General features: G+C 54.5%; 2 protein-coding genes across 2 annotated transcripts in view; one reads left to right on the forward strand and one right to left on the reverse strand.

The window, feature by feature from the left end:
• Positions 1 to 1792, reverse strand: part of COL27A1 (collagen type XXVII alpha 1 chain) — a 198499-nt gene extending 196707 nt beyond the window's left edge. The window contains exon 1 of the mRNA XM_066980818.1: positions 1730 to 1792. The gene's annotated coding sequence lies outside the window, so the exon portion shown is untranslated. The remainder of the gene's footprint in view (positions 1 to 1729) is intronic.
• An 18850-nt stretch (positions 1793 to 20642) lies between these two features.
• The window catches only part of MEGF9 (multiple EGF like domains 9), a 44541-nt gene continuing 39419 nt past the window's right edge, over positions 20643 to 25764 (forward strand). Inside the window, exon 1 of the mRNA XM_066981038.1 lies at positions 20643 to 21029. Coding sequence (XP_066837139.1) covers positions 20741 to 21029 — 289 coding nt within the window. The 5' untranslated portion in view covers positions 20643 to 20740. The remainder of the gene's footprint in view (positions 21030 to 25764) is intronic.

Here is a 25764-nt window from a genome sequence, read left to right on the forward strand (position 1 = left end):
TCCTAGGCGATGCGCCACTGCAGCAAACACGCTGGATCAAGTGCGTCATCTCCAGTTTATAGGTGCTTCCCCGGGATGCTTTCCCCCAGCACTGGGCCGGACCACACAGCTGCTTTTGTACGCTGCAGCACAGTCTCTAGAGCCACCACATGGGGTTGGACCAAAGATGTCTTTAATTCAGTGTCAAGCATCTGCTGTGAGCTCCCACCGACCCAACCAAGAAACACGAGGTTAAAAACCAAACAAAACGAAGCCACAAGGCCTGCACGTTTCAGTTACAGTCACGATTTAGTGAGAGACATTTGACAAACAAATGAAACCTATGAGGGGAAATGGCCAGGTAACTAATCCATTTCCCCTCAAACTACACAGCCTCTAGGTTGAAGCAGGTTTCTCTTCATTTATCAAGTGCCAGCTCAGCACAGAGCCCAAAGGACAGAGCTGCAAGGACTGCGTTGTATGGGCGGTAAGACCAGATGATTTAAGAGCTGCCTCCAGCCCTGAAATCTGCTAATAGACTTGGAATTTCAGAGAAACAACAGTTCCAGTAAAATCAATGGCAACACACTTTGATGAAAGGCTCGGTCCTAAGAGCCAATCTGTCTTTTTACCGGCACATCACAAGCACACCAAGCACTTCAAAAAACCAGCAGTGCTCCAACTTTTCTTTAAGCCGGTCTCAAAGAGAGAAGCATATTTAAAAGCCTGAGATGCGCAGGAGCCAGGAGTGCTCTGCTGCCATCTCCAGTGCACAGGGTAAAAACACACGGAAGACCAATATGTGCCTCATCAGCTGGCAAATGCCACATGCGTTTTGCAAATTAGAGAATCCTGCTGGCATTTGCTACAGGAAAAGATCGGTGCCTTATGCTGATCTCCCTAAGCAGCATCTCCTCTGTCACCGCTGGGGACTCTGCTCTGGCCCTGAGGTCACTTCTTGCTCTCCAGCTTGGGCACTGCCCTCTCTGCTCACACAGGAGGAGAGGTCACAGCACTGATGCACACAACATTGTGGTGACACACCGAATGGCACAGGCAGTTATCCATGGAGAGCTCCTCTCTCACATACACAGCACCGAGCACCCAGCAGGGGGACACAGGTGGCTTTTTTTTTTTTCTGAGCTTCGCCCATCAGTCAACCAACCAAGACACCCCAGTCAGTCAGGTGCATGTATAGACCAGAGCTTCATGCTCCAGCTGGCCATCTCCTCCATCCTCCCCTCCCACCAAGCAGGCCGAGGGCCACAAGGATTTGAAATAACCCATAGAAAAGCACTGCTCAGGCTACATCATAGGGGAACCCTGCAGCCACCAGTGGCAGCACAGCTGAGGGGCCAGCAAGGACAGGGAGTTGAGGAAAAGAAACTTGGGAATGCCCCAAGTTCACATCTTCACCACCAACCCAGCATCTATTTAACTTGGTGCCCGACAGCTTATTCAGCTGCAAGGTTTTTTATAGTTATAAAAAAAAAAAAACAGGAAGCTTGGCACATTAATGAAATACAGGTCACAGAGTGGTGAAAATAATAGAGAAACCATAGCTACCTTAAGTGGCACCAGCCCCCCCTCCCGAGTGCCATCCAGCCTCAGAGCTGGGAAACAGGGATAGGCACTCCCATGGGGGAACAAGCCTCCTGAAACCCCGTAGCAAAACCTCCAGCCCCTGGTCATCCCCGCATACAGGACTGTGCCCTGTGCCACCAGGGCACATCACACAGCCTCACCTTACCTGCCCACAGCCAAACACGCACCCACTCTCATGCCAGCAATCCCAAGGAGCCAACAGAAGGAGCTGAGCCCTCCCCAGCACCTCACTGGGACACATCTCACCCCCCCGGTGCTCAGGAACAAGTGCTAAAGCCCACCTCCAGCTTCCCCCAGCTGGTGGCAATTCATCCCACATCAGAGCACACGGCTTTGTGACTCGGGGCACCTGTGTCATTCCCAGCACCATCTGCTCTCCCTCCTGGCTCCTAAAACACCCTTTTTATTTTTCTCTCAGGTGTCACTGCACCTTCTGTTGCACCGGACACGGCCACTCACACCCCCTGCACAGACCTGCATGGAGCACAGCACTGCTGTCCCCGCAGGAACTGCTCAGGCACGCTGTGAACAACCCAGCAGCTCATTTGTAATTAGCTATTTGCACATCCCTAATGCTTCCTTTCCAGGCTATCAGAGCAGCTCACAAGTGTAAAGGGCCCCAGGTGCTCCCCAGAGCTGCTGAGCAGCACAGCCTGGTGCAGGCACCAGCTCTGACCCCAAAAACAGCTGCTGGGGCTGAGCCCTGGCTCTTGGCCGCACCACGCGTGCCCTGAGATGTGGGCACGCCGCCTGTGGCTCCTCGTAGCAGTGGTTACACGCCAGCTCCGTGTGATAGCAAGCCACCCACAAACTACACAACAGCAGTAACCCCTTTCCTCCCCTCCACTTTTGTTTTTTTAACCAGATGTAAGCTTTACAGCCCTTTCAAGGCACAAGTTAAGTGTTGAACAATATGACTGACCTGAGAACGTGGGCCAAAGCAGTTTTCGTATGTGCTAATGAAGGCAGCAGCACCCCGATCCTGATCCTCTGGGTGCCGCAGAGAGCTGCCTGTCTCTGCTGGGGAGCAGGTCACTGTTTCTTTGCAGCACTGTTCTCCTAAATAATCATCAATTAATAATAATTTTGCTAGAAGGCTGTTCATCACAAGCAAGCCGTCAGAAAAACAAACCTCCTGCCGCTCCCGACCTGGCTGCTGGGGATGGTGAGGATATCCTCCACGTGGCAGGAGCAGGAGAAGGCCCCACCGCAGGGCCGAGGTCCCTCCTGCGGGCGCCCACCAGGCCCCTCCACCACCCAGCCCATGGCTCCGCTGCGTCCCGCCAGCAGCCCTGCCACGAGCGGGACGTGGGGCACGTCTCTGCTATGGCTGCCCCCTCACTCACTCCTGCTGACAGAGAAGGCTGCAGGTCGCCTTCCCTCCTGGGGCGGGGACAGGCCTTCCCCCGGGTCCCTTCACCATGTCTACAGGGGTTGAGGAAGCTTCCACAAGTGACCAGAGCTCGGGCCATGCCTAGCAGAGAGCCACAGGGTTTCATCCAACGCAGTTCTTCTGTAACTCCTTCTGAAGGGAGCCAGACAAGAATTCACCAGGGGAGATCCTGAAGCAGGACCTCTTCATACACGTGCACAGAGGGAGCATGGGACAGGAGACACCACCGCTGCTTCCTGGCCTCTTAGAAACCAGGACCCCCAGCAGACACCAGCACGGGCCCGACACACCTGCCAGCTGCTCTTCTTCCAAGCTTTTTTTTTTATCATTATTATTTTTTGTCTCTGTGGGCCAGGCTAACGCAAGAGCCAACATCTGAAGCTCCCTGTCCCCACGTTCCCCTTTTCCTCCGATTTCTGGCCTCAGCCCACCTTGCCCACATCAAGCAGCCGGTGCCCTGAGCCTCGTGCGGGAAGTGCTGTTGGCCCAAATGAAGCGTAACGTGCCGGGCTGTCCCTAACAATGGGCTCCTCTGTTTGGCTTTCCCCCCGAGGGTTATTATAGCCGGCGTTTATCTTGGACTGGGGCCAAAACACGCATTAGTGCTCCTCATCCTGTGGGTTTCTGCGCACAGCTCGGACGAGCGTAGGGGGTTTACAGACACCGGGCCAAGCTGGGGGAGAGGTTTTCAGGGGGTTGAAATCTTCTTCCTGCACATGCATTGCTCAGTGAAACGGGGAAGGTCAGGACTGGCCCCATCTGTGCACGAGGGACAGGTTCAGGGCTCTGCCCCACAGTCCCCACTGTGCTACGGGGTTGTGCAGGATGTCGTTTTGTTTTCTTATGTTGGGAGGATGATACTGAATCCCCCTCATACATACTTTGGGACCTAATGAGAAAGGTTCCTGCTGTCCTGGGAGGATGGATGTGCAATGGTTGAAGAGATGCTTCCATACCTGGGACTATAGACACGTGTCTCCATGCCAGGCACTGCGTGTGCCATTTCTCTTGCTTTCCACAGAGGCCCAGCACAATTCAGGCAAAGCTGACACCCCACAACCTTCTCCCTTTCCATCCCCAGCCCAAAGAAGCTGCTGCTGTTCCTATCAACCCCACCAGGGCAGCTCCTGGCTGAGGTCAGAAGACATCGAATTGCTTTCTGCAGCCCCCAGAGAAGCACCATCAGCAGGGTGCTGGGCAGCAGCAAGCACGGCTTGCAGGAGACACAGGCACAACACCAAGCCGTGCTGCCACTGTGTCCCCAGTGTCAGCCGGTGCTTGCCACAGCTCCAGCACGTTCCTGGCTGAGTTCTGACTGTCGTACAGCCTGCATCTGCTCCCTCTGCTGGGCTGTAATTAGGAAACAATATTATTAAAACTCATTCCCATCTCCGCTTTCCTTTCATCTCCCCTCCTTCTTGTTGTTCATCTATTATCCTCCCTCCACAGCCTGTGGCCTTTGGACTGCATGCTGATGAGCCCTTGTTTAGTCTAATCGGCATGCTTGTTAATGGTGCTGTAAGTGCAGTTTGCAACCACCTGCTCTGCGTTTGCTTCCCCCAAGTCCTGACCTCAGAGCCAGCTCAGCTCCTCTGCCCCGGACCCTGTTTCTGCAAAGTCACAGGGGTTATTGCTGCTTTTGTATCAAGATGCATGTGAGCACCAGTCTCACTACCCACGTGGAAGCTGTGCTCTGCCAGCATTGAGCAGAGGGGTCTTGGGGGGCACGGGGGGAAAGGTGGAGCAGAGAGGACCTTTGAGGAAGTGTTTTGGGGCTGGTGGAGCTTGGCAAGGGACCTCTCTTGTGCCCCTCTGTAGGAGGACATCAGAGATTGAGCTACCAAAATTACACGCTCCAGTGGGGTAATAGCTTCTAACACCAACAGCATGATTTTTGGCAAATCACTGCATGTAGGCTTTCCAGATGAAGTTTTGTACCCATCTGTATATTCTTTGCCAACCTTACTTGTTTCCATCAGGAGCATGGTCAGAGCTGGTGGCAACACCTGAGATTCCTCTCAGGTCATCTTCTCCCCCTGCAGCCGTCCATGTGCCACCCCTGGATGCTGGGTGCTTGCTGTAATGTTTCACGCAGCAAGGATTTTATCTTTGATTCATGCATTGTACAGTCAAATTTCAAGTCTAAAGTGTGGGCCCAACACCCACAAACACAAGTCCCTCTGCTGAATTCATCGAGTGGGAAGCAACAGATGGGAGCTGATGACAAGTGGTGCTGCTGGAGGGGAAAGGGAGAATCGGGTGGCTCAAGAGCAGAAGTGCCCTGGTGGAGTTACTGAACCAGAGAAATGGATTCTCCTCTCAGCAAGACAAAGGGTGACAGCAGGGCTGTAGGAGATGAGCACTATTTATATATGGCACTCCAGAGCACACCAAGATGCCTTTGCAACCCAGCTTGGAAGGCGCAGCCACTTTGCACACACTCTGCAGCACAGCAGTGATGCCCTGAGCTCCTGAAAGGGGCTGGGCATGGGAAGCGGCTCGGAGCTGCTGGAGGAGCCACTGGAAGCCACCCACCACCCGGCACAAGAAGCACAGTTCTCCTGCAGTCAACGACCAGGTGTTTGGGTGGTTAAACCTGGCTCCTTCCCATGGACCGAGCAGTGCTCCCTCTGCAGCAGACAACTTAGGTTGGGTTTTGAAGGCCTCTCTCATTTCAGTGTCCGTGCTGACTGTGAGTAGAAGGAAAGATCTAGAAGCTGAGGTTGCTTTCAAAGGAAAAGTTAGTAGTTATTTACAAAAACAACAAAAGCGCATTGAAGACCTCTGTACAATTTCCCTACCTAATTTTCTCCTTTTGTTTGGCTTCAGCTGGATGAGAACCTCTGTCTCTAACCACTGAGCCATCAGCTCCCAGTGACAGGGCGCTTGGAGACAGTTTGCTGGGAGCTGCAGAAAGCAATTTGCCAAGCACAATGCTGTCTTTGAACCTAGTAACTTGCAGACAATAGTACTCTTTTACATGCTAATAGATAGCATTGTTCTTCAAATGTCTGACATTTATAGCAATATAATATCTCTGTCGAAAAGCATGCCAGTAATGGGCACAACTTCCCAACGTGAGTGCTGAGGAAGCAGAAGGATGGAGCAGGAATTAATATATGAGATTTGTGACTGAATTTCAGTTTAGGTTTCCTCCAATCGCTGCCGTTTCCTTCCTGTATTTCAAAACTGATGACTGCTCTGAAAGGTAAGTCACAAAAAAACTCAGGGTAAATATAGCTGCAAACGGAGATGGGTTGTAAATCAGCAGCATCCACCTGGAGGCTTTGTTGGCTGGTATCCAAATGAAAAATCAGGGACAGGCCTAAGCAGCCCTGCTTAATGTCAAAGAGAGACAGCAGGCTGGAATAACCACCTGGAGAAGATGTTTGCTTGAACTAGATGAATTATTAATAAACTTATTGATATTTATTATTGTTCTTTAGCAGTCTGTCTCACTCCACATGTTAAAATGGATTTTGGTCCTTCCTTATTATGTCTAGTAAGTACTTGTATCCAGATGTGAAATGAGGAGACGTTTCCCATGGGGATGGTGCCTAAATCATGGTGTGACCGGCTCTGTGCTCTCCTGCTGGCTGCATTCCCTGTCCCAGCCATGAGGACCACCTCCATGTCACCAACTGCCTCTTTGTACCTCAGAGGGAATTGCTGGGCATTCTGCCCTGCTTTCCTCAGTACCATGTTAGCAAGTGAGCCCGTGGGTTTGTTAAACTGTCTGGTTGTTGCCTGGCTGTGGTGAGAGGTCTCAGGCCTGTTCCAAAATCCACATTCCCCTCAGGCAGCCTGTGCTGGTCCTGCTTGCTATGGCCATGCAGCTGCAGTAGAGTAGGTTCTCACATATGTGCATCAAAACCTTTGTAATATTGTTTGTATTAGAATAAACGAGCCCTTAACCAAGGGCTGTAGGACTGCATTGTTTTGTCTTAACGGCCTTGGCTTCCTAAACCCATGGAGTCCCTGCCCCGAAGCGGTCTCAGCCGAGCTAATAGATGCCCAGCGGTGGAGCAGTGCGTGGGGCAGGAGGTGGGGATCAGAAACCTGCCTCTCTGCCTCCCTGCCTGCCAGAGGATACCCTCGTTCGCATGGGGCAAGCATCTTACAGGTGGCAGGTCAGCCCAGGATGTCACTGGAAAACCTACAAGGAAAAGACATGCCGCAGCTCTAAAGGGACAGACGAGGTGAAGTGCATGTGGACGAGGAGGCAGAGGGCAGAACTGGCACTTGACCCCAAAACCCGAGGGACTTCTTCTGGGTGTTGGGTCCACGCATCCAAACAGCCTCGCTGCTTCATTCCCAAAGGAGAGGAGGACCTGGGAAACAGCAAGCCTTACATTCCTGGTGCTAGTTCTTGGCTGAGACAGGAACAGAAATGTTGCCGTGATGTCTACTGAATAAATATGTGCTACTGTTGCTCACATTTGTCTTTACAGTTTGGAGGAGATGCAGATGGCCCTTTAAATTCTTGCAAGGCCTGCAACTTTTCCAGAGCATTTTTCCCCCCTTTTTTTCCAAGCCACTTGGCTCCCTACGGTAATTAATATTATCTAATGGGGGGAGAAGCAAAGCAAAGCCTTCATATTTGAGATTATTCACACAAACAAAAATGTAAACAGCTGTCTGAGAGACGGGAAAGAAATGGGCTCTGCGGCAGGGCCTGGGGGGACCGCGCTGCCCACAGCCGCAGCAGAAGCTGGTGCTGGGTGCTTGGTGTGGGCCTCAGGGCAGTGATCCTGCACAGCCACAGCCTCCTCAGGGAGAGAGGCCACCACATCTGTGGGGTTTTGTTCCCTGGAGCACCTTGGGTCCCATAAACACAGGTCCTCTCCCATGCTGCTGCGTCGAGGCCCAGCGCCATGCTGAGTCGGGCTGGAAGTCCTCAAGGACTCAGGAGAGCACGAGGAGAAAACTCTCCCCCACCAACTGCAGCCATTTGGCTTTGGATCTGTTCCTGGATAAGGGAGAGCGGGATTGTAAGGCTGGGTGATTTCAGGACAGGTTGGAAGGATGTCTCTGGGGGGTGATCATCAGTCTGGCTCTGCCGTGGCAGGTGGCCCTGGCTGGGCGGCCCCGGCGGAGGCCCCAGCACAAGTGTCCCTGGCTGCAGAGCAGCTCTGTAACGAACTGGGCTGCGAGCTGATGCCCTGCACCATATTTCTGAAGCATTAATGAAGCATTTCCCTTGGTGTTCCCATGTCTGTCACCCTCTGGGAACAGTAGCCCCCTCCTGCAGGTCTGTATTATTCATGCTGACTTTGCTTAAATTTTGAAGCTGTGCTTTTCCTCCCATAACACTCGTAAGAAAGCAATCTCTTTTTTTTAAGAGGTTTAACAACAAAAGCTTATGCCTCTGGGGCTGAGGAAAAAAAATCCATGGAGACATTTGGCTGGTGCTGGCATCTGCGGGGCTCTTTACAGGGAGAGGGGCCTGGGGGGGAGCGGCAGGGATGGTGGAGGAGGAGAAGGCACCTGCAGGAGGCTGCTCCCAGAGAGCCCACAGCAGGGGACAATATACCGGGCAGTGCTGCCAGCACTGACTGCTGACTGGGGAGGCTGGGTTTGCTCAGAAATCGGTGGGTAGGCTGTGGCTCTGGGGGAATTAACGGGTACGTACGCTGCAAGAGGTCTGCAGGAGCCTGTGGTAGCAGACGGGGATTTCTCTTTGGCTGTGTGTTTTTGAGCAGGACTGCTGCTTTGGGCAGTGAAGGTCTGAGCTGGTGACCCACCAGGGACCCTCAGATCCCAGGGAAAAGCAGAGCCCTGCATTTGCTTTAACCAGAAGGACGAAGCCCTGGTTTTGCAAGGAGGTATCCCCAATTCCTTTCTTTCCTTGAGGTTGGCCAGTCCCTCAACCATTTCAGCACAATAACCAAACAACCTGCAATAAGGCATACACTTGAGGGGGCCATGACAAGTCTCCTGTAGAAGTCAGGGCTCTTGCTCTTGCACTGGACACTGTCAAAGGGTGTGGGGAAAGGCTGGGGCAGGAAGAGGGGCTGCACCCCTCAGCAAAAACCGAGCACCAGCAAGTTACCAGATACTATCTTGTTTTCACGGCTCTCCTGGCCAAAGTGGGTCACCAGGCACAAGTGCTGCCTCTCTGCTCCCCTTTCTCAGTGTCAGGGCTGACAGCCAGGCTGGCTTTAAAACCACGTGTCTGTATTTATTAATGGAGTATTTTCTCTACCTTGCTGAGATGGGATCCCTTTCACAATTTTCCTTGCAAGTCCTGATGGTGGTTAAATAATAAGAGTGGAGAAATCTTGGGAATACCAGCTACGTACTTTCTAGTGCATACACATGTGCGTAAACATGAAGGTGTCTTTTGAGTCCAGACACCTTCTTTATGTGAAGAGCTGGTGATAGCCCTTGTGCTTCCACCATCCAAGACCTCTGTGCCTCCTAAGCCCCGAAGAACAAAATAATTCACATGCTCTGTGTGGATTCTGGTAACAGAGGTGAATGTCATCGTGTCTCGCTCTTCTCAGGATGGAGTCTTGGTGGCAGAGGCAGAGGGTTTTAAGGCAGCACTCCACTGGCTGTGCTCGCAGACCTTCTCTGTGCTGCTTGGACAGACAGTTTGGGTGATTGAGACCTGGCAGAAGAATTTTGTTCCAGCTGGGAGAGAAACTGGAAAGTTTCAAAATTCTCTGCGAGAGACTGGAAAAATATTTAGTGCTTGGTCAAAATGATTTTAATAATTAGAAACATTTTTTGTTTTCATGTTGATTTGTTTTCTATTCTAAAATTAGATATAAAAAAAATGTTTCAGAATGGAACAACTCAAGGAAACTTGTTCCAAAAATTTTGGAAGAGGATGTTGTGACTTGGTAGGAGCAATGTGTTTCTCCTTCTGTCCCTGACATGACATTTCTGTCAAGTGGACATAGTCTTTTGATGTTGAAATAGACACTGTCTTTTGATGTTTTCATTTTGACACGCTTGCATTGGCCGACAGAATACGGACTCTGTTTCCTCACTTTTCCAAGCACCTGCATCTATTTAAATGAGAGCTGCACTTCTGCTATTTGCAGGCAGTATAGGCGAGATGCCGTGGGCACCATCACCATGGATATTCCCTGCATAGGCACGACCGTGCCGACAGAGAAGCCGTACACTGCAGGGAACACACTTTATATAACTTCAAGGCTCAGGGAATGTTTCCCAAGCTTATGTTAGACACCGAGCAAAGGTGTTGGCTGCGCAGAAATGTCCGTGTTGCTCATGTTACCCGTGGGCTGCAGGGTGCCGTGGTGCATGGGCGATGTGCAGCTGATGCCCAGGGGCTCTCGTGTCTCTGCTCTATGTCTCCAGCACTGTGATCCAGCCTCCCATGTCTGACCTCCCCACTTGCTCATACTTATGGTGTGAGTAATCCGCAGCGGGGCACGGAGCCTGCAGGCTGACCAGAACAGGGTCAGGACTTGCTGCTGCTTCCACAGCTCTGGCTTGATTGCTCCCTGTTGGGTTCAGACCCAAAGGGAGCCAGGATCTAGCCTGTCGTTTTCTGAAGCACAGCAGCGTTCTGCTGATACCGCACCAGCAAATGGATTAGAAAGCAGAAAGGAGCAGGTTAACCCTCTTCTAGCACAGCCATCTAGCACAGGGGCATCGTGAGGCTTTCTCCAGACGGCAATGTCTATGCCAGCAAGCTAAGGGCTAGCCACAGCATGAATTTAAGCTTCCCAGTCCCCCTGTCCTGTGCATTTTTTGCCCCACTGAGCTCCATCATTCAGATGGCCTCCCAAGAGACAGCTGGGGACGTCTGCCATGCGATGGGGTGGTTGTTGCCCAGCCCTACCTGATGCTATCCGCCCAGGGGGCTTGAAGGGACAGCTTGGTCCTGTGTACCCCCTGAGATTTTGCCTTTATTGTGACGGGCAGTGTGAGCCCAGGCCTGCAGACAGAACCTCCTGTGGCCATGTGTCTTTGCTCAGCACAGTTTTTTAAAATTTTTTATTTTATTTTGAGAAGTTTAACCAGCTGCTCTACTTTCTCAGCAACAAACGGTGCCATATAACAACGTTAGGGAAGCGCTGCCACGGAGAGGTTCGACAAATAAATCCTCAGGACCTTCCCAGAGGTCTGGAAAGGTTTTGTTTATTTGTTTGGTCGCTAGTTTCCCTTTCATTCAGATTAGGGAAGGCGAGTGCAGAGAAGCGCTGCTGATCCCGAGGATGGCCTCTCCTTCGGAGCCCGATGCTGGGCTTCCCGAACCGAGGTGGGGCAACCCCTGGGCTGCTGGGGTGCACGTCAGGCCTCAAGAAACACCTGGGCAGGCCGTGTTGGAGGGCTGTAACACTCAGGCACGCAGCCAACAAATCTGCAGCCTTTGAATTCAACACCTTCCCCCACCGCCAAGCCAACACGGGTTTTGTTCGCCTGTGGACAGCCCAATTTCCACTGCATAAACCCAGCCCCCTTCTGCCCTTGCGTGAGGCACCACAAGGACTGTTATTCCTTTAAAGCAAAGCAAAATTGATGTCTTTTGTCTCCCTTTTTATGAGAAAATTGGTCTGCCCAGCTGCCCGTGGGGTTGATCCCGGAGCTGAGCCTGCGGCTGGAAGCCGTGGGGCTTCCTGGGGCGGCCACGCTGTGCTTCACCTTCCTCCTCCTGCCTTTGATGTGCGTTTTGTTGAGGTGATGGACGCAACAAGGAAACACGTTACCAAGGCAATGGGAGGAAAACCTGAGCCTCAAATTACAGATTTCTTCTCCAGCAGGGCCTGAAGGGAACGGGGGGAGCGAAAAGCACGCCTTGCTGTTGGCTTCAGCAAGAGCTGTGTGGGGCTGTGTGGAGGGCTGAACACCCCACACTGCTCACCCTGGGGACTGTTACCCGTCACGGAGGGATTTTGTCTTTTTTTCTGCAGTTCTGGAGGGTTTTCGTGGACAGCTGATCCTTTATCGATGCAACTTGGCTGAGCTAGGCCCCACGGAGGGATCTGGGGGATGCTGTGCTGCGCAGGGGGCTCAGCTCAGGGTCACGCTCCCCCGGGTGGCCAGCCGCCTTCTCCCGGAGCAGGGATGCAATTCCCAGCCTGGGAGCCTTAGGTAGGAGCCGGGGACCTCTGTCTGGCCGTGTCCCACCACCAGGCCTGCCTGGCTGTCCACAAAGTGCTGTCACATCGTGCTCGGAGAGCCCGGACAGGGAGGCAGATGTTGCACAGCTGCACACTGTGCGGAGCAACACTGCCATGCAGCGGCCGCTGCCGTCCCCTCCTCAGGGGCTGGCGCCTCGCTTGATGACAATTCAGCCATTTCCCAGGGAAAAGGATCCTGCCCGCGAATCTTCTTCCCCCAAAAGCGGTGTTTGCCACAGGGGAATTGCCTGCTGGTTGAAGAGGAGGGAAATGTTAGCAGCTGTCCAGCAAGAAGTGCTTTGTGCAAACAGATTTTTCCAGCATATTTAGCTTTCTTAAAAAAAAAAAAAAAAAAAAAAAAAGTCTCATGGTGCTGCCACAGCACATGGCCAGGGAAATGATAGCAGGTCCCAGAGGAGCTGGGCATGGCCAGTTTGTGGCCAGCTGGCTCCGACCTGGGCTCCCTGCAGGTTCCCGGACCCGAGCCCGGCTGCAGGCGGTGCCTGTGCCCTCGAGCAGCACCCACAGCATGGCCCCGCAGGGTGCTGGGGGCAGAAAAGGGACAACAGGGAAATCGTGACACCTGGCACAAAAAATATCCCTTTTCCCAGGTGGAATGCCAGCATCCAGTGTGTAACAAGCTACGCACTTACAGTAAGAGCCCAAACACCACTATCATGGCCCAAATAAATGTGGAATCACAGCAGTTCAGTGTGAATCACCTGGGAAGGAAGAAGAAGCTCAGACTTTAGGAAAGGGGGGGGGAGTTTGGGCTGGTTGGGTTCTGTGAAAAGACTTGAGGGGGGTTATAGCAGGGCACCAGCTCCACGGGAGCTTCCAGGTGATGGGTGACGGTGACTCAGCCGGGACCGAAAACGATTCCTGGATGTGTGAGAGGGGAAATGGTGTGCAGGAGGTGGGAGAGGATTTTGTATTTTATGGGGCCAGGGAGACTGATTTGGGAATTTTGCAGCCAGTTCAGGTGTCTGCAATTAAGAGAGGGTGTTGGAGAGTGTTGAAAAGAGCTGCAAAAATGATTGAAGGGATGGAGAACCAGCCATGCACAGGGAGAACTTAAAGACCTCCATCTGTTTGCGTTATTAAAAAAAAGAGCTTGAGAGGTGACTTGATGACAGCGGATAAATACCTGCACAGGGGGAAAAGGCTGGGTACTGCAGGTTCTGTAACCTATAAGGGAGAAAAACACAAATGGGCGGCTGGAAGCAAGGGCCAGACAAAGTCAAACTGGAAATAAATCACCTCATTGTTTTTCTTTTCTTTCTTTTTTTGTTTAAAAAAAGAAAGAAACACAACAAAACCAGGTCTAACATTTTGGAACAAATCCAAAGCGAAATGGTGGTTTTTTTTTTGTTTTTTTTTTTTTTTTTTTTTTTAATTCTTGGTGCCTTGAAATGAAGGCTGGGGTCTTTTCTGAAAGGCACGTGTTAGCTAAAGCTCAAGTGCATAATGGCTAGGGCTTCGTGCGGGGCCGGTTGGGTGCTGTCAGGAAGGACACCCCGGCACATGTGTTTGGGCTTATCCACCAGGCTGCTAATAAAGGACATTAACTCAGGAAGAAGGATGTAGGCAAGAAAAGAGGGAAAAATTCAGTTTGGGCCTTTGCGTTTTGCTTATTGGCTTTTAAGAAAAAAGAAAATAAAATCACAGAGTATCCAAAGCCACCCCCTTGCCAGAACCACCTGCATGTGCAGAGCAGCTGGCTGGGGTCCGGTCAGTTGGAATAGCCCCTTGTGTGCGGACAAGTGGCTGTCCCACGTTAATTAAATCAGTTTAAGAAGGGGTTTGCTGTGCTGGTGCAGAATGAACACATAACCACAGCCTTGAGGCATGTCAGAGTAGAAATATCAGATCTGGCTTTTGGAGAGGGGGTTGCGCATCGGGTCTGTCGTCCTGGAGCATACAGAAACCTCTTTGCTCCTGCTCTCCCCGCCAGGTTCATGTTCCCACTCACACCCAGCTCAGATGATTGCCCTCCCTGCTCCCGGCTCCTCAAATCCTGGTTCCTGGATCAGGCAGGCCAGAGCTGCCAGTCCCCCAAAATCATAGCTGGGTTTTGGGATGCAGCGGTGCCTGGCTGTGGCTTCTCCACACAACGACAAAACTCCCCACGTGGTGCTGAGCGCCCCAGAGCTGTTCCCTGCCGTCAGGACGAGCCCCAGCTTTGGTTCAGCCCCGTGGGGATTCATTAAAACAGAGGCACGTGGAAAAATGGGAAACACAAAACCTGCTCTGTTTAATTTGGGCTGCACCCCCTCCCCTTCCCCCAAGCCTCGGTCCCTGCGTCCCAGGCAGTAATGCGCTTTCAGCATCAGCGACAAAACCCAAGCCCTGAAGTGAAAGGCAAAATGCTTGTACGAGGCAGAAAGCAGGAGAGATTGAAAGTGTTACTGGTGCTTTAGGGTGGGTACTAGCAGGAGATTTGCTGAAGGGATCTGGAAAAAAAGCCCTTTTTCAAAGGAACTGTATAATCCCTGGTAGCTCGGTGTCTCACACTCAAGGACTTGCCTGCACGGTGTGCCATCAGACAAGGGAAGGATTTGCTGCTCTCGTCTGTGGATGTGCAGTACAGAAACTCTCCCACACTGCTTTTCTAAATCTCATTTGAAGGGATGCTCTGCTGTTCCAACCGAGCGACAGGGCTGCTCCCGTCTGTGCCCCACATCGCAGAAATAATCTGAACTGAAAAGGGAGCAGAAAGCAGCAGCCGCGGACGGATGCTCCTGAAGCCAGGAGCGCAGCATCCCCGGGGGCTGCTGATGGGAGAGGGGCCGGGGGTGATGCTGGGGGCTGTGGGGCTGCGGTGAGAGGAAAAAGCTGGAGGTGAGGGAAAACATCTGGGCGTGAAACGTGGTGTGTGTATGGGAACGATGCTTCCCACGGGGCCTGCAAGCTGCCCAGGGCAGCCCGCGGAGAAGCGGGAGTGAGGATCCTGCTGAGATGACCTTGGTGGGAAAAGATGGACAAAGAAAACCCACCTCCTGCTCCAAAACCCACGGATTTGGCCATCGCTGGCTTGATTTAGCTCAGTCCTGGAGCTGCTGGGAGTGGCAGAAATGCTGTAAATCAGAACCAACCCCAAGACTGTCCTGAATTAAAGCCCGTTCCCTGGAGCATGACAGAGTGGGATGGACCTTGCTGAGCCGCGGGTGCAGCTCGGGCTGAGCCGTGTCAGCCCCTCCGGCTGGGAGGCTCCTGCCCAGGTCTTGCTCCAGTGCTGAGGAAGGCACCAGGAGCCTGGGGGCCGTGGTGGTGGCGGCTCCAGTGCCACCAACTGCAGCTCCACGGGGGGCCCAGCTGCAGGCAAAGCTGTATCGGCAGCAGGAAGAGGAGAAAGCACTTCAGGAGGAGCAATTTTTATTAGGGAATGCAGTTTTGCTGAAATCAAACCCTTTTGTGGGAGCACGTAGGAAATTACTGACAGGGAAAGAAATCAGAGCCACTCATTTTGACCTTCAGAGGATATATTACCTTTTTTTTTTTTTTTTTTTTCCCAAAGCAATTTCAACTAGTTGCTTGATTTAGTTTTAACTTCCCCACTCAGATTGATTTCATTTCAATCTTGCGAGGGCGCGAGCTGCTGTTTCCCGCATCGCCCCTTGGCACTGCGCGCGGTGCTGCACCAGCTGCACCCGCGGCAGCCTCCTGCTGCCGTGCTTCTGTTAGCACGGCAAACGCAGTCACCCTCGATCCAAGCCCCTGAAAACCTTCTCTGGGAAATTTTGGATGGGTTTGGAGATGAAAGCACGTTTCAAAGTGCCACAGTTTCCCGTGGAACAGAGATCCCAGTTTCTGAGCAGTTTGAGTCAGCAGTGCAGAGCTGTTTCAATCCAGCCTCTCAGAGAGCAGCGATGAACATATGCAGGAGGCAATTTACTCGGTCTTTTACATGTGCGGGAGATTTTTGATGTGAAAAGGAGCTTAGCTTTCCATTTGTGTGACCTTGACGTACTTAATGTCAAGCCGCTCTTTAAGCGCGTGCAGAATTGGGACCTACGAGCGGTGCCTGCACCGCCACCGTGCCCTGCTCCGTGCCACCGGTGCCCCCCCCCCCCCGCGAGGGAGGAGGGCTGGCTGCTAATTGCATTTATTCGAAATGACGACAGACCTGTGCTCATGCTGGCTTTGTTTATGCCCAGGTTGGGAGCAGCGGCTGTGGCGGTGTGTGGCATTTCGCAGCCCCGTCGGCCGGTGACTTGTGCTGCTGGCTGGGAAGTTGCAAGAAAGATGCCAGATGTTGGCTATTTTGGAGCAGGCAAGTATGTGTTTTATTTCTAAAATACACAGATATAAAGCTATGTGCTCTGCCATCTTCTTGTTAACGTTAGGCCTGATCATAAAAACAGAAATGTTTTTAAAAACGTTTTGTGTCCCAGCATACATGCTGCTTGCATCTTGCTCGGCCCTGGCAGTGAAAATAAAGCCGTGACTTTTGCTTCTGTTTTAAATCAGTTCCTGGTGAGGATCATTGTCCGAGCCATGTGCTAGCGCCGCGCCGTGACGCATTCGTTCACGAAGGCTCTCGGGAATTCTGAGTCTCATCCATCACGCCTTGGATTGTTTGAGGAATTTTAAAAATGGTGAACGTGCATGTGGATTAATGAAACTATTCACCACGGAGGTGCAGCCTAGGGAACATAGCAGTGTCCCTAAAATCAGGGCAACGCTTTACAGGGCTCTGCAAGCAGGAGGGAGGGCAGGATGAGGCGCACCGGTCCCTACAAAGAGCTGCTGGGTCTGACTGGAGGAGAGCTGGAAAAGTTCCCAGTGCCACACAGGGGAGGCTGCACTGATGGGGCACAGTGCTGACCCTTTGCATTTAAAGCACGATTTTCCCCCAAAAGATGACCCCGATGTGCCTAAAGCTGCCTGTACCTTCTCGCAGCGTGCTTTTTAAAGAGGGGGGCAGCCACCTGCCGACACTTCGCCGTGCCCCTGTCCCCGTGGGTGCTGTGCATGGCGCTGGCATTTCGGGGCCCTGCCTGCCCAGCAGCAGACACAAATTCTGAAAATGCTTGGTACACCTTGGCCTAACGGGAGGTGTGCAGCAAAAAGCTGCTTTGGAAAAGAAGGCTGCTGAGAAGGTTCATTACTCCTGCATTGCAATTAATTATAAGTAAAAAAAAATAAAAAATAAAAAAGGTTTTGTCTCGTGAGTTATGCTGGGTGTCAGAATTAACATCTCATTGAATTATCAAAGCTTTCGAGCACTGGGTGGTGGAGGGAGAGAGGCTTGGGGCTTGCAAATAGGTCAGAGAAAGCCGGTTGCTAAATAGCTCACAGAAACTTTCCGCTGGGGAAGAAAATCTTGCTGATTTGATGGAACAGGAACAATTCCAGGGAGGATGGCGATACCCTCCAAACTTGTGCAAGAAGCAGGCATGGTGGGGGCTGCCCGCACACAACCCAGGCTGCTCTTTGTCAGCTCGCTCCCCGCGGTCCCACCCCGCTGCAACGCACGCCTCTCACTTTCTCATCGCTAACTGAGGTCATGGAGAGGAGGGAAGCGGCACCGCCGGAGCAGAGCGCTGTGCCCGAGGGAGCCTGGCAGATTTTGGGGCGCTCGTTTTTCGGATTCTAGCTTGGGCCGTGCAGCACTTGCAACCACACCGGACATCAGCGGGGTGAGCAGCAAGTCCTGCATCGGGTTCCCTGCCGGCTGCTTCCCCAGCCCCAGCCCAGCACTGGGGGGATTCAGCCCTGCAGCCACCAGGTCACCGTGTCACCGCGAGGGCCCTGGGCCACCGGCAGGGCACGGGTGCCAAAGTTTTCTTTTCGCAACCCTTTCTAAGCACTCTCTTCAGCCAGCGTGGAAGGGAGCCAGCTGGGCCAGATGTGCAGCAGCAGTCGCTGGGGTTGGGGCTGTCCTGCACGCCAGCGGGCACCCGTCCCCTCCCGTGGGTCCTGCTGCACGAAGGGCGCCCCACGGATGCTGGCCCACCTGGGGCCTCTTGGAGCTTCCTCCAAATGGGGCGATGGCACAGAAGCACGTGGGGATGTGGAGACGAGAGGGGTCATGATTTGCTTAATATTATATTCTCTCCTGCTTGGCTGCTCCCCAGCAGGAGAGGATATAATATTTTGGAAACCAGATGAGCCGATCCAGCAGACGACGCTGTGCCGCTCGTGCCTCCTTCAAGAGCCAGGAGCTGGGCACAGCGTCTGTCCCTGCAGCGCTGACTGTGGCACCGGGGCAGCCGCCGAGGCTGCCCGCTTTTATTTAAAAGTAAGGAATTTCTTTGTTCCAGACAAACCGCTCCTTATCAATCGTTCCTCCGCTCGGCTTCTTCCTTCCCATACGCGCAGACAATAACCTGGTGGGGAAGGCTGGGGGAGACCGGGAGCAGCAAACCGCCCCCCTCTGCCAGCTGCGTGCCCCCGGCCGAGGGGAGCCCCCACTCCCCGGGGCAGTGCCCGCACAAAGCCGGGCCCAGAAGGGTTCGTCTCCGTGGGGGAAATGGCTCGGCGTAGCTGCTGGGGAATAATAATTATATTATGGGGCCGGAATAAAGCCCCATTCATTTCTGAGAAGGGGATGGATTTGGGGGAAGTGTAGCGAGTTACAGCACCCGGAGCAGACACGCCGGCAGCGTTTCCCTCATAGACAAACCCAAAATATTGTGGCAGAGAGGGGCTCACGGCCTGGACCGTGTGCTGGGCCCAGACGAGGCTGTCTAACCCCCGAGAGCCCCGTGTCAGCTCCCAGAGGAGCAAGAGGCTCCAAAACTCGTCCATGGGCATCCCCACGGGACGGGGATGGGTGGCTGAGAGGCGCCGTGTGCCCCGCGCCATGCCGCGATGCCCCTCCTGCAGTGGGGTGTGAGGGGTGTGAGGGGTGTATTGGGGTGTATGGGGGTGTACTGGGGTGTAGGGGGGTGTACTGGGGTGTAGGGGGGCGTACTGGGGTGTAGGGGGGCGACCGCTGCCCACCCGTCTCTGCCTGGCCCCCACAAGCTGCTCCACAACCCGGCGTCGCTGATGGAAGCGGCTTTTCCCCCATCCCGCGGATCTGTGAGGCACCAGGCTCGCGGCGTACGTGAGGTAGCAGTGGCCGAGCAGGGCACCGTTAATAATTAATAATTAATTAATATCCATGTCCCCGGGCTTCCCCCCCGCCCCCCCCCAAGGCCGTGCTGCCGTAGCTCCTCGGGACAGGCCAAGGTGGCTCCCAACGTCCGGCCCTGCAGGGCCCTGCGTGGGCCCGGCTTCGACGCCCTGAGGTGGGTCCCTGGCGGGGAACGGCCCCGGGCCCAGCGTGTGCACGGAGGGGAGCGGCGGGGTTACGGCGGGGGCCGTGCCAAAATGGGGTGCCGTGGGCACGGGGGGAGCATCGCTAGCGTGGGGTCGGATCCTGCGGACAGCCCGCCTGGTGTCAGCTCTAGGGTTGCTCTGCAGAGTCAAGGGGGGGGCGGGTTGGTTTTTAAGGAAGGGACGTAAGGAAACAGAAATACGGAGATACGAAATACAGGAAAAGGTAATATAAATAAAAATGTAAAGCGTAGGGAAGCGTAAAATACGTAAAAGCTTGTAAATATAAAATACATGAAAAAATAAAATACATGAAAAAATAAAATACATGAAAAAATAAAATACATGAAAATATAAAATATATGAAGTATGACATATACAAAAATAAAAAATGCAGAACAGATATTTAAAATATACACCATAAAAACAAAAAATATATAAAGATATAAAAAGATTACATGTATAATATACATAAAAATAAAAATACAGAATATAAACACATGAAATATAAATAACAATATAAGCCATAAAGACATAAAATATAGAAAAAGATCAAATATAGAAAAAGATCAAATATATGATTTTACGATTCTATGATCAAATATAGAAAAAGACAAAATATATAACATGTATGTATAAAAATACAGAATATAAACATAAAATGTGGATAAAAATACAGGCCATAAAGACACAAAATGTATAAAAATATAAAATATAGGAAAAGATCAAAGATATGATTCTATAATGAAGTATAGTATAGAAAAAATTAAAATGTATAAAATATGTATAAAAATAAAAATACAGAATATAAAATATAATATGTATAAAAATAAAAATACAGACCATAAACACATCAAATATTAAATATATAACACATGAACCATAAAATATATAAACATATAAGGCAAGAAAACGCAAAATATAGAAAAAAATAAGCCAAAAACCCACAAAAAATGGAAAAATATGACAAATAAAAGAGTGCAAAATGCAGAAAAAGGCAAAATATAGAAGAAACACAGAGCCGGGCACGGCCGACGCGCCCCGGGCAGGCCCGCCGCAGGCCGCCCCGCGTACAAAGCGCCGTGCCCAGCGCCCCCCCCGCTCCCGCACCGCGCGCGAGGCCCCGCCCCCGCCCCGCCCCCCTCGCCCTCCGATTGGCTGCGCGGCGCGAAGCCGGCGTCGACGCGGGGCCGGGCGCGGCGGCGATTGGCCGGGCGGGGCCGCGGCGCTGTCAGCGGGGCCGGGGCGCGGCGGGCGCCGCCTGAGGGGCGCTGGGGCAGCGGCGGCCCCGAGGCGGGCGGGCGGGAGGGAGGCGGGAGCGGGGAGCCGCCGCCGCCCGGCCCCGCGGTGCTCATGGAGGGCGGAGCGGCGGGAGGCCGGAGCGCTGCGTGACACCATGAGGCGCCGGGCTCGCCCCGCGCCCGGGCTCGCCCTGCTCTGCCTCGCCGCCCTGCTGGCTGCCGCCTCCGCCCTGCCCCGCGGCGCCGCGCCCCCCGAGCCCGGCAGCGGCAGCGGGGGGACCCCGGCCGACGGCGGTGCCGGGGCCCGGGGGGCTCAGCCCGGCCCCGGTACCGCGGAGCCGCCCCCGGAGCGGCGGGAGGAGGGAGCGGAGGGAGAGCTGGAGGCGGAGGTGGACGACGAGGAGGCGGCGGAGGACGAGGAGGCCGCGGGGGGGAGTCCCGCAGGTGAGGGGGGGGCGGGGATCGAGGGGGGGACGGGGCCCTTTGTGTCTGACGTGGGGATGGGGCTCGGCTGGGGGCTGGCTGTCAGGGGGATGGAGCCCCCTGCCCTCCCCCTGTCTCCCACTGGCCCCCCTTGTCCCTCTCCTGTCCTTCCCTGTCTTCCCTCTGTCCCCCCCCGTCCTCCCCTGTCCCCTCTTGTCCCCCTTCTGTCTCCCCTTGTCCTCCCCTGTCCCCTCTTGTCCCTCCCCATCCTCCCCTGTCCCTCTTGCCCCCCCCCAAGTCCTCCCCGTCACCCCCTGTCCCCTCTGTCCTCCCCCTCCCCTCTTGTCCCCTCCCCCATCCTCCCATGTCCCTTCTTGTCCCCCCCCCGTCCTCCCCTATCCTCCCCTGTCACCCCCCATCCTCCCCTCCCTCCCTTCCCCTCCCCACTCATCCCCTGCTCCCACCGCCCCGGCCTCGCCCCTTTATGTTCAGGCACATGCAGATGCTCTTAGCCCTCGTTTTTTCCTCCTCCTTCTCCTTTTCTTTCTTTTTTTTTTCCATATTTATTTTTCTCCCGGCCCCGGAGATGCTCGATTCAGTACAAGTGTGCTGGGCGTCCCCTAACGCCACGAGCATCCTGCTGGCCCCGGGAGCTGTGGCGGCGCGAGCAAGTGCCGTCGCTCAACCTGCTTTATTTGGCTCGCGTGTAGCCAGCTGAAGGGCTGCTTTCTCTCGGTTTCAGGCTTTAATTCCATCTTTTTCCATTGCGGTTCAGGTCTCTGTGCTTTCCCCTGAACAGAGAGCCTGGCTTAACGTTGGGAGCTGCTGATAAGGGGAGCAGGGGCTGCGTCCCCTTAAACCAAAGGCACTTTCATCCATGGCACCGCGATCGGGCCCCTCGGGCGCAGTCAGCATCCCGCGGCGGTCCCGTGAGCGAGCATCGCCCTGCCCGGCCGTGCTTGTTTCCCCGCTGGGCACTGCGGGGGGGGTTTCACCACCCGCATCCCCCCTGGTGGGGCCGAGCATCGCGGCGGCCCCAGGGTGCCCACGGGTGGCCCTGCCTGGTGCCCGATCCTGTTACTGACAGCCACAGCCCGCCGAGCCCCGAGCTGTTCGCTGGCACCTTCCCGTTGCAGCGACGGGTGCTGCGCTGCGCCGTGTCCCCCGGGGGCTAATTGGTTGTTCGTTAGCACGGCGGGTTGGGATTAACCACGACTGGCGTGGCAGGGTGGGTTTTCAGGCACGTTTTCAGGGTTACTTCTTCAACCCAGGTTAGGGAATTAACGCCTTATCTGCCTTTTTTGTTTCATGAAGGACGTGGGCCTGTTCGGATGGGCGTTAGAAAGGATTCCCTTAATGCTGGTGGGTATTGGTGATAAGGAATTGGGGTGAGAGCCCTCGGATTCAGGGTTTGTTCGGTGCTACCGAGACTTAAATTCTGACTTCAGTGCGTTTTTCTCACTGCTTTAAGAAGCGCTTCAGCTACTGCCCGGTTGTTTTGTTCTCGTTTTCCCCCCTCTTCCAGTTTCACAGTGTTTATTTTTCTTTCCCATCCCGCGATCACGTTAAAATCCCGGATTTTGTTTTTAAGAGAAGTAAATTGCTAATCCTGGTGTTTGTGGAGACAAGCTTAGAAGCATCCCCTGCCTTATCTGCAAAGCCTGCGACGCCGGCGGTGGAGGCTTGCCGTTTTCCTCCTCGGCGGAGCAGGAGGGCTGCTCCTCAGATGCACGGCTCCTGCGGTCGGCAGGGCCCCGCTCGGGCTTTCCCTGCCTAAAGAACAAAACTTCTCTGTTCCGCCATGCCTCCGGGGCGGTGTTGGACGACGAGGGTCTCTCCTGAGGACATTGCGTCCCGGCTCCTTTTGGTATCCACCCTGTACTGCTCCATCCAGCTGCCGGACCTCCCCGCCGTGCCCGTGAGCCGTCACCTCTGCACCTTGAGCCCTGCAGCGGGAAGGGGCAAAGGGCAGTTCCTGCCGCAGCTGTAGGGCGGGCAGCGCCGGGGCTCGGGGCGGTGAACGGCACGCAGGCGTCCTGCGCCGAGGCAAGGCGCGCGGTGGGACGCGAGCATCCCAGCGGCTGAAGGCAGATTTAGGAAAATCTTGCCTGTGCTGCCCCCTCTGCAGCTCTGTGCGTCCCCTTGTCCTCGCCTCTCCCCGTCCAGCCTCTGGCACAGGTCGTTTTGCTCCCCGATCCCCTTTTCCCTGTGCCCGCAGTGCTTTACCTCCCGTCCGGGGCTGGGAAGGGGGTGCAGAAGGGTCCTGCGGAGCGCTGGGGGAAGGTGACTTCAGCTTCCCTCGTGCGAGGTTCGGTTGTACCTCGGTGTGGTCACCGAGCTCGGCTTCCACATGTCAGTGGGTTTTGATTTTTTGTTAAAGGAATGGAAATTAAGTTTCAGGAGTGACAGCTCACGGTAAGGAAGGTGTTTGTATACATGGGATTGGTACAGGAGCAGCCAGGTCAGAGCCTTTCTTTGAGGAATAAATTGTGGGGTTTTACCGTGAGCTTAAAATACAGGGATGTTGCCCACGGCTCCCTCATCGCTCCCTTGCCTTCCTCTCTGCCTCCGTGCTCCTGTGTCTGAATCATTCCTGAATCAGATGCGGCCAACTGTCCCGACTCAGGATTTTGAGATGTTTGGCCTTACCGATGCTCATAAAGATCAGGATATTTTGGGGAAGACCCATGGCGTATCCGAGGTCTCGCTTGTTAGCTTCCTTCTGCAGCACTGGGACTTTGCTTTTATCTTTTGGCTGATCTCTGGGGCTGGGCAGCATCGTGTCGCTGCCAGAGGGAAAACTGAGATGGGAAGAGCTGGCGAGCAGTGGGGCTGTGCTGTGCTGAAGTTCCTCAGCCAGCTGCTGCCAGCGACAGCCCAGACACCTGGACACCCCCACGGGGAGGCCCCCACCAGCCTCTGCCATGGAGGAGCCGAAAACCCCAAAGGAGAGCGGCCGTGGGCGAGACCGGCAGCAGAGCCGAGGTTTGAGTCTCAACTTGTGGGCAGCCACGGGGCTGCCATGGTCTGTGCTGGAGGTGCGAGGGTCATGCGTGTCCAAACAACGGGGAAATTCATGGTAGAGCGTGGGACTGTGGCTGGTTTCACCCCGAGCATCCCACTGGGGATGCTGGGCCTGAGGGTGAAGGATGAAGGTGGGCATGAGCCAGCGCAGGGCTGGCTCATCCCCAGGGTGCGACCTCGGGGGATGGATAGCCACATCCTGGGGGAACCCGGGTCCTCGTGGGGCTCTGACGTGGGCTGCTGGGTGGCCATGGCACGGTGGGGCCTGCACGGACTCAGCGCTGCAGGAGGTGATGCTCAGCATCCGAAGGCCGTGCCCCAGCGAGCGCACGAGGCCGGGGACAGGCAGGTTTTGGGAGCACAGAACGAGCCGGCCCCGAGGACCGGAGGCACGCATCTGCTGAGGTCGGGGGAAAGATTTCGGAGCTTTTTGGTCTATAGATACCCAGGGATAAGTCATCGTGCCACTTGCAGTATTTGCAGCGTTGATGCCGCTGCCTGCAGGAGGTGCTTCTGCAGCCCCGGAGTGCTCCCGGTGCCTCGGAGGAGACGCGGAGGTCCGGGCGGCGCCGTGCCTCTGCCAGCCTCCGAAGGACACCGCGCCTGTGCCGGCTGCGAGGCAGGGATTTCTCTCGCAGCCATCTGGCTGGGAGCTCTCTTTCTGCCTTCCCTCTGGCAAATACTTAAAATAAAACCAGAAAACGTCGAGGTGCTGAAGGGCTGTGCAGCACCAGAGGCTTCATTTGGCTTTTGAGTGAGGTTACAGCGAGGGCTCGGGCTCGATTGAGGGGTCCTGGGAAGCCCCCGCTGCGTGTCTGTGGGGCTGCCTTGTGCGAGGCATCGCTGGGTGCGAACGGGGCCGGGGGGGGGGGCGAGTCTGGCACTTCATAATTAGCTGGGGATGTTAATGTGGTTTGCGACCCAACGGCGGGATTGCAGGCTCGCCATCTGCCTGGCCCGGGGGGGGCCGCGTGGCTCCGCGCCGCCCCAGGAGAACACAGCCGGGCGCGATTCAGGCTCCTTCAACTGGCTGGGACCCAGGGCTTGAGCTTTGCAGGAAATGATTTGCTTTTTAAAATTTATTTATTTATTTTTAATTTCACTTCTAGGTTGGGCCAGACTGAAATAACACGGTTACGTGGCTGTTCTTCCGTTGCTTTGAGTCGGTTTGAGGGTCCTGCGCCTCGAGACCCCTCCCCGAGGCGCTGCCCTTGGCCTTGGTGCTAATCCCTGGGATCAAGTGTGGGGGCTCCCGGGTCCCTGCCCCGGGGAAACGCACCCCAAATCCCAGCAGGGCTTGTCCGGGAGGGTCTTTTGTTTGGTTAAACTTGTCAGCCCGGAAGCATTTTGAACAAGGTGCTCTGGACTCGCAATAATTAAATCTCTCCTTTGTTCAGACAGAACATGTTTAAAATTTTTTCCTCATTCAATAGGAAACTTTCCATCAGCGCCTGTCCCCTGCTACCCCTCTCTGTTGGGATGTCACCCATGCTGGGGACGCTGCCTCCTGCTGTCCCCATCCCATCTCCCTCCTGGCCGGTAGCCAGGGATGCTGGGGATGTGGTCCAGCTCCCGTACCCCATGGTCAGAGCGGAGCCCCCTTGCCGGGGGGGGTCCCTGTCACCGCTGCCTTTCCCCAGAGCTTTAAAAGGGCGCCGGGTCCCGGGGGAAGCTCGGTTCGTGGGTTGTGCATCGCGACAATCCGTGGGCAGGGCTGGGTTCCTGCTCCGGC

The sequence above is a fragment of the Anser cygnoides genome, chromosome 20 (assembly GCF_040182565.1).
Source record: "Anser cygnoides isolate HZ-2024a breed goose chromosome 20, Taihu_goose_T2T_genome, whole genome shotgun sequence".
Lineage (NCBI taxonomy): Eukaryota > Metazoa > Chordata > Aves > Anseriformes > Anatidae > Anser > Anser cygnoides.